This window comes from Gracilinanus agilis, chromosome 3, assembly GCF_016433145.1.
Source record: "Gracilinanus agilis isolate LMUSP501 chromosome 3, AgileGrace, whole genome shotgun sequence".
In the NCBI taxonomy this organism is placed as follows: domain Eukaryota; kingdom Metazoa; phylum Chordata; class Mammalia; order Didelphimorphia; family Didelphidae; genus Gracilinanus; species Gracilinanus agilis.
The window spans coordinates 64,156,320-64,164,357 of record NC_058132.1 but is presented as its reverse complement, the minus strand read 5'-3'; the positions used below and the strand labels follow the sequence as shown (position 1 = coordinate 64,164,357).

General features: G+C 51.4%; 2 protein-coding genes across 4 annotated transcripts in view; both read right to left on the bottom strand.

Annotated features, from left to right (window-relative positions):
• Positions 1-125: 125 nt before the first annotated feature.
• On the bottom strand, positions 126-1,414 carry SH3BGRL3 (SH3 domain binding glutamate rich protein like 3). Its single transcript, XM_044671362.1, has 3 exons — positions 1,215-1,414; positions 697-864; positions 126-609 (listed from the first exon to the last, which is right to left on the bottom strand). The coding sequence occupies exons 1-3, from the start codon at positions 1,260-1,262 to the stop codon at positions 544-546; spliced, it is 282 nt and encodes a 93-aa protein (XP_044527297.1). The 5' UTR covers positions 1,263-1,414; the 3' UTR covers positions 126-543.
• Positions 1,415-1,890: 476 nt separating this feature from the next.
• The window catches only part of CEP85 (centrosomal protein 85), a 31,262-nt gene continuing 25,114 nt past the window's right edge, over positions 1,891-8,038 (bottom strand). For all 3 annotated transcript variants that reach the window (XM_044667911.1, XM_044667912.1, XM_044667913.1), the window contains 3 exons: positions 6,029-6,136; positions 4,270-4,495; positions 1,891-3,686 (listed from right to left, as the gene is read on the bottom strand). In XM_044667911.1, coding sequence (XP_044523846.1) covers positions 3,526-3,686; positions 4,270-4,495; positions 6,029-6,136 — 495 coding nt within the window. In that variant the 3' untranslated portion in view covers positions 1,891-3,525. The remainder of the gene's footprint in view (positions 3,687-4,269; positions 4,496-6,028; positions 6,137-8,038) is intronic.

Sequence of the window (8,038 nt, the reverse complement as noted above, 5' to 3'; positions counted from 1 at the left end):
CGATGCACAACCCAAAAAGCCCGGAATCCCTCCCACGAGAAGGAAAGCTCCGGGAGACAAAGGCCAGCCGCCCAGCCGCCCTTCCCCGGCCACCCCAAAGGTCCCATCACAAACCGGCTCCGAGCCAACTGGAACAGAACATTTAATCTCCTCTCAGGACCTGCGGCCCGAGGGTCATGGGCCGGGCACGCCCCCGCTCAGCTGGTCACCAGGTGGCTGCCTCTGGGAGGGGTGGCAGCACGAGGGAGGATCCCTCCCCAGAGCCCCAGTGCTGGCCGAGGAGTGAGGGGGAGGGGAAGGAGCACGGATGTTCCGAGTTAATAAGACTGCCTGATGGGCATGGAATGGAGCCTAAAGGGGATGGAATGGTCCAGGTCCGGGATTCGGAAGGAGGAATAAAAGGCCATGTGGGCATGTCAGGGAGGGGGCAAAGGGGGCTGGAATTGAAAAGTGGATATACAGTACAGGGATAGAAATTGGTCCCAGGGTCCTTCAGGGCTGGGAGAGGAGGTCGGGGGTAGGGATTTGGTCAGTCTGTGGGGGTCAGTCCAGCTTCAGGAACTCCTGCAGGGTGTCCTGTTCCACTGCCTCCACGAAGAGCTCATAGTCCTGGGGAAGAAAGGGCACTCTGAGCGCTGGGGGGTCGGGGATCCTGCCTTTCTCCACACCCCTACAGCTCGGCCTGGAGTCCCTTACCCCACAGTATTGGTTCCCGTTGCATATTTGGGGTGGGATGGCCTTGGGGTCCCCGGCCAGGGTCCTCATCTCCTCCCGCAGGGCGTTGTCCTGGGAGATATCCACCAGTTCGTACTGGATTCGCTTCCCATCCAGGATGCGGGTCACCTCACTCTGCTGGGACTTGATCTAGGGGAGCCAAGAGGGGAAGGATGGTGGGGGCATTGTGGCAGGAGACGTGAGGGAGGGCACCGTGGGAGAGGAGTCACGGGGCGTGAAATGAGAAGCCTTAGGCACCTGGTGAGGCTGGGGGAGTCAGTCCCCAGAGAAGTGCCCAAACTCCAGGGCGATGAATGGGGGATGATCCCGGGGTGCGGGGTGTCGGGGGATGGGACGCGGTCAGCGATAGGCCGGAGCCCCCAGCCCCGCCCCCCGGGAGGCCCGGCCCGGCTGCCGCAGCTCTGGCTGCAGAAGGGAAGGCGGGGAAGCTCCTCAGACTCCCGGGTCCCGCTCCGCCCCCTCTTTCTTTCCGCGCTCACCTCCCGGGAACCGGTGACCGAGGTGCTGTAGACCCGAAGGCCGCTCATGCTGTGGATGTGGCCCGGTGGCCGGGCGCGCGGGGGCGGGACAGCGGGGCCGCTCCGGGACTGCGCGGACCAGGCCGGGCCGGACAGACCGAAATGCAGGAGCGGCGGCGGCGGTAGCAGAAGCAGCAGCAGGAGTCGGCGGGGCTCGGGAGGGGTTTCCTTCCTGCTCCGCCCCGTGAGTCAGAGGGGCTCGGGACCAATGGGCGGGCCAGGAGGCGGAGCCTCCACCGTGCGGGCAGGGGCGGAGTGTCGGGGTCGCGCGTTCGGCCTGTAGCCGCGAGTCAGCCTCAGGCTCGCGGGTTCCCGGGCCCTCCCCGAGGGGCTGGGACTGTGGGGCGGGTGCGGCCCGGGGCAGGGCAGGGCCTCCTTGGACGATCCCGGATCCGCACAAACACCGCGGCCCCTGGGACTGCAGCTAGGCTGACCGCGCCGCGTCTCCCAACTTCCTGCGCCCCGGGAAGGATGCGGGGGGGAGGGGGCGGCGAGGGTGGTCGTTAGAAGCTAGCCTAAGCTTGTTTCCTCCCCGCCTCCCGGGTTCTTCGGTGTGGGCCCGTCTGGCTGTATCTTCAGAAGGACCTTCGTTTTGTTCCCTACCGGGTAAGGGGAATAAAACCCACGAAGCCAGTTAGATCTTTATTTTTTAATCAAAATAGTCAATACAAACGGGTCCGTATAACAAAGATTCATATAAATACGACTTGTGCTTATCGATGCGCCGAGGAATAACAGCCCTGAGGTCTGCACTGCTCCCAAGCTGCAGGTGGCTCTGCAAAAGCAGGGTGCCTGCGGCCTGGCAGAGGGCAGGGGCTGGGCGAGCAGCTTTCCCCAAACACATTCTAGAAATTCAACACAAAACTGGAGAAGAGTGTCTCTGAAGGGCTGTAGCTCATCTGCTCACTGACCAGAAGATTAGAAAATCAGGGTTGTGCAAGCTACTGGAGCAGCAAGGATGGGCACCCACAGATGCCATTAAGGCCTCAGCGGTGCCCCACAGCATCCAGGGTCAGCCCTAAGCTAGGCACATAAGCCTAGGACAAACACAAAGATCCAGACACAAATGAGTCCAAGGTGAAAAGGGGGATTGATCCAAGGCTTCCCCCAAAGAAGAAAAAACCCAACATAACCAGCCCCTGTGAATGACTCAAACTCAAACCCAACCTGCACCAGGAACTAAAAATCAAAATGGAAACTGATAAAAATCTAGAACCTGAGGTGCCAAGGCCTGTGTGGGCATTAGAGTGTTGGGCTTTCCAGGGCACCAACACACTTGGGCCTTCCCCAGGATGGGAAGGGCTTTTCCAGCCCTGTAAAAGGGCAGGAAAGGAGGGAGAAGAGACTCCCCAAGAACCCAGGCAGCTTGCCCACAGCTCCCTGGGTTGAGGTAGCCAGAGGAAGGGAGAGCGGAGAAAAGGGAAGCAGAAGCCTCTGCCTACTGGTTCCAAGCACTCTCCCCAAATTAAGAGCCACAGAAGAGCAGATGCCCTTCAGAAGGATGGTGAAGACCAGCTGCCCCAGTCCTCCCAAAGTCAGCATCCAGTACCCAACTGTTTGCAGAGACTAGAAAACAAAAAGAAAGAGAGGAGGATTTTGTCTGCTCCTCAGAGATACACCTACAAGTCCAGGTTGAAAATGTGATCTGAGTGGTGCTTTGGGGAAAACTTAGTTGGGGATGAGAGGTGGCAGGGAGGAGAAATTAAGGCACAAGAGTGACAAATTATCTACTTCTCCTTTACAATGCTATGGAGACTTTGCTGAACGAAAGATCCTGAGGCATTTGGGAGGCTCCTGGGCTGTACAGATGGGAAGGGCCCATCTCACCCATTAGTTAACCCTGAGGTGAAAAGATGGAGCTGTATGACTGGGCACCACAATCCTAAAATAATTCTGTCATCTAAGGGAGAAGGGGTGGGGGGGCAGCATGGAAAGTCCTTGTTGTTAATGATCTGAGGGCAATCATAGCAAATGACCAGGGCTTCATTCTATCAGCCTCTTAAAGAAAGCTGTGGGTAAAACAGTGGAAGGATGATCCTGGCTTCCATCTGTAAGGATGGAGTATCAAGGCAACAGGGGCCAGAACAAGGTTTTCCTGGACTGCAGGTTGTGCTCAGGGAAGGCCAAGTTAATGATTAATTTGGCCTTCCTCATCACCACCCAGGGGCAAAAGAGTAGTGGCAAGTGCTTATAAATATGCTCCTGAAGGACAAGGCATATTGAGAGGCCTTGCCTCTCCTTTGCCTGGTTCCTTCCTCTATTTCCTATATCCTCACTGGGTGATGCAGTTTTCTCCCATGTCCTGAGCATATCTGTCAGACATGGTGGTACGTAACTCCTCGATGTCACGATGCAATTGTCGGACTTCTTCTAGCTTTTTGATGATCACATCTGGCTTCTGCAAATCTAGCTCCGTCCCTGGGAGGGGCATAGCTGGGGAGGAAGAGATTTGGGAGGAAAAGCTCATTCAGTAGGCTGCTGGGACACATTCCTTGAAAAGCTTAACAGGGTGGCTCATCATCAACTTGAGATCCAAAGCCTTGGGATGTGGCACTTCAAGGGATGTTTTCCCTATACCCATTGGCCTGGGTCTAAGATCAGGCAAACTGATATTTGGAACCTACTATGTTCAAGAAGCTAGAGGACCTAAAAATATAAGCCTTTTAAGTTCCCCAAGGTAGCTGAGGTGGAAGTGCTAGACTCAAGAGGCCAAAGCCTGTGACTGAGGTCTAGGTCTAGTTCTCACTAACTGAAAAATTTTCTTGTGTATAAAAAAGTGATGATGCTTATATGATGACTTCACAGGTCTGCTAGGAGAGAAGGGCCTGGAAAACCCAAAAAGGATGATCATTGGTCAAGCTGGATATGATCATGCCTCATTAGGTACTTGGTAAGCTTGGCTAACCGTGATTGGGCTGAAAAGGCCTGAATGGCAGCTTCCTTCTAGTTCTGTGTCACCTCATAAGGATTATCCCCTACCCAAGGCCTCGGCACCCACCCTGGCCCTGACACTTACAATGGATGCCCAGGAGAAGGGAAAGGTTGGGGTCTCGGCCCTGGGCCCTCTGGGTCACAATACTGCACACAGCCTGAAGATCTTGCAGGCAGCTGCTCAGCTCCTGGTGTAGCTCATGGACCAGCTGGGCTGTGTCTGTAGTGGCCAAAGAAGCTGGCTGGGCCTGGCGAAGGTGCTCCTGGAGGGTCAAGTTCTTCTCAATCAGGTCCTGGTTCTGTACTGAAAGCTGAGTACACAAGGCAAGCCCTGATTAAATCTAGGCTGGGGGCGGACAGACATAAGGCTCTGAGTCAGCAGCAAGCAGCCAGGCCCTGGGTTGGGCCCCCAGATAGCAGGGTCTGACTCTATCCTCCCACCAGCCTGGTTAGGGAGTGTTTCTCTGCACAGCCTTGGCTTGCCATAGCAGCTGCTTCCCACAGGGGACCTGAGTCACCAGCCTGCAGGTTCCTATTCAGGAACCAGAGAAGTTATTCTCCACCCCTTGGAAATACATCTGCGGCCAGTGCCTCAGCCAACACTGTTAGCCAGGCCATTAGAGAAGCCTGAACACATACAAGTGAAATCTGAGGAGAACAAAACCTCCGCTAGAGATACTGGTTTCAATCTTTCCCCTCCACCCTAACAAGAGTGGCTCTGGGCCAGGCTGGCTGGGCCCCATCTCTTTGTGAAGGAGGTGATGAAAGAAGAGCAGAAGCCTAGATGGCCAACCCGTAACCAGTATCTGGGGAAGTGCCTTGCAGACCAGGCTTCTGGGCCCCAGCTTTGCCATTTGCTCTGAACCTTCAGCTAGTCACTTAACTTTATGGCTTCAGTTTTCCCATCTGTAGAAGGTATTAAGGAAGCTAGGTAGCTCAGTGAATAGAGCACTGGATCTGAAGTCAGGAAGATTTAAGTTCCTATGTGACCTCACTCACTCATTAGTTGTATGACCCTGGGCAAGTCATTTAACTTTTGTTTGCCTAATCCACTGGAGAAGGAAATGGCAAATCATTTCAGCATCTTTGCCAAGAAAACCCCATACCAGTCATGAAGAGTCAGAACAGAAGGTATTATTACCAGGATCAGAGAATTCTGAGTTGGAAAGGATCCTCATTTGCTTAACTCTTCCATCTCTTCCAGTTTTAAGGGACTTGGATAATGCCATCTTGAATTTAAGTGGCATGGCCAATTAACTACCAAAAGCCTTTGTATATTCCCTAAAGTACAACCACAGCCGAACCTATCCCTCCTCCAACACTAGACCTGTGAAGGGATGATAGGCTCACCCCACTAAACTCTCTCTCTCCTGTTCTAAGAACATGCTGAACAGATTCCCTCCAGATTCCAACCACTTTAGCCCTATCTTGGGATTGAGCCCAGTTAAAGAACTCTCCTGCCTGTTCAGCTCACTGTACAAAGCAAGAGGAACACAAACCCTAAATCCAGAAAATATTCTAGGGAGATTAAATGGGGGGGGGGGAAGCATGTCAAAATACAATACATTTTTCACTTAAAAAGTTAAAAGTCTAAAATGTCCTTTCCTGATCTCATCTCCAAAAGCCTATATATCACCATCAGTAGGGAGGGGATCTTTAGGAGCCAGCCAACACTCTTGTGTATAAGCAGGGGTTAAGCTGCCTTCTTGTCTGGCCCAGGAATTCTCAGAAGATGGGTGGTTTCTGTAGAAAGAAATCCTGACTGCTCTCCAACAGAGACTTGCTAGCCTGTAAGGCCTTTCATACTATGGCTAAAAAGCCCCAGACTCTTACCCTGTCCTCACCTCCTTTACTGCCAAGCGTAGCTGTTCCAAGGCATTTTCCCTCCTTCTGGCCTCTTCCTTCAGGGCTTGACCAGCTCCTTCTTCTTGGGCCACTTCTGCCTCCAGGCTCTGGGGGCCATCAAAGGGGGTGGAGAGAGCAAAGGATTACAAGGCAACATCCCAAAGCTGATACTGACTTCAACCAGTTTCCCACCCAACTGGTTTGGTAGTGCTATCCAAGGGCCAAAGAAGGCCAAGTGGGAGGAAAAAGGCTTCAGGGAAACCTGGACCCAGGGATTGAAAGGCAGGTTAGCTTTCAAGAGGCCAAGGTGGCAGCAAGGAGGAAGAAGAGAAAGACATTCTCTGTTCACTGAATATGGGCAAAGGCCTGGAACTGAGATGTCTGGGGTGAGTTATAGGAAAAGGCAAACGGCTACTGAATTTCAGAGTTGTAAGGGGCCTTAGAAGCCAAAAAATCCAACCTGTAGTAACACACACAAGAGAAAGGATGTGGAGAGTCTGACAAGGGAAAGTATAGTAGGACACCTGGGACCCAGGTGTCTTTCAGCAGTCCTAGATTGAATTAGTTTTCTTGGCTTCCATAACACCCTGTTGGCTCATGCCGAGTTCACAACCCACTAAAACCTAGAGATCTTTTTTCAGATGAAGGGTTATCTAGTGTCATCCCACCATCTCCTCATTTCCTGGTTATCTCCTACTCATACAATTGCTTTTTCTGAACCCAAGAGGATGACCTTACATTGAACAATACTGAAATTCATCCTATCTGATTCAGTCCAACTTCCAATGCACCTTCAATGTGTGTGTTCAGACCTTGCCTATAGCACCCCACCTGTCTGTCAGTTTAGTGTCTGCTACAAATTCACAAAATAAAGGTCACTGATAAAGACATGAAACGGCTCAGGGCCAAGGAGAGATCTTTGAGGCATTCCTCCGGAAACCCCCACTTCCAGTCTAGTAACCTTGTCAAAAAAGGATATTCTGTTAATCTAACATGATAAAAGAGATATTGACTATGTGTGATCATTGCTTTCTTTTCTAATGTTCATTAGCCATCCCTCTGATAATGTATTCTGGCACTATACCAGGGGTTAAGTGAAATTCCACATTTTACAGCTTAGAAATACCCCCCCCCTTTCCCTTTAAATCAAGACAATTGACATTCTCCAGGTTTAAGACCCACTCCTCCTTCCCCCGTTCTCCACACTTGGCTCGGCAATCCCATCCACCAGGCTTTTCAGTGTCCTAGTGTGCAGTTTGCCTAAGCTTGATGACAAAGTCAAAATTAGCCAAATGCTCTCAATTAGTCATTTTGACCAGAATTCAGTGTGCAAAAAGGGGAACTAACACGAGGAAAGGCTGGAAAGGTAGGTTGCTGCCTGATTACAGAGCCTCCAATGCCTAGAGAAGAAATAAGGATTTTGTTTGGAAAGGGAATACAGCCATTTTTTTCTTTATTCTTTAGCCAAGACAGATATGGCCTTAAAGACTTCTGATGATTATTTACTGGCTGCTTCCCCAATTCTGCTACCCCCTCTAAAATGAGTTCTCTTTGAAAGAATGTATATGCACATGAATGTTTATACTGAATCAGCAAGCAGTCCCTACTATGTGCTAATCACTGTGCTACACTAAAAATAGCACCAACCTTAGGTTATGATGGGGTTTTATACAAGCCAGATCTGAGAAGGATGGAGAGATGGGTGGGCAGGAAGTACAGGCTGTTCTTGGATCAATAGAACATAAATCAGGACCTACTTACATCCCTCTGAGGCTTGTTGGAAAAAGCATCACATGGTATGAGACCTAGGAAACTATCCAGAACAAGAACAAAATCATAGGGTTTGGGGGGTCCCAAAGAGGAAGTGAGACTTTCCAACACAACTAGTACAATATTTTTATGCTTTTAAATGGTCATCAGGAAATGACTGTTCATCTGACTAATTTTCCTCCTGAACACTTCTAAGAAGCCAAATGTAAGCAGCCCAGACCACACAAAGACAAAGGGGC

Coding starts and splice junctions, on each gene's coding strand:
- SH3BGRL3 (XM_044671362.1), bottom strand. CDS start 1,262: ATGAGCGGCCTTCGGGTCTACAGCACCTCGGTCACCGGTTCCCGGGAG. Junction 865..1,214: donor CGGTCACCGGTTCCCGGGAG/GTGAGCGCGGAA, acceptor TGGCTCCCCTAG/ATCAAGTCCCAGCAGAGTGA. Junction 610..696: donor ACGGGAACCAATACTGTGGG/GTAAGGGACTCC, acceptor TTTCTTCCCCAG/GACTATGAGCTCTTCGTGGA.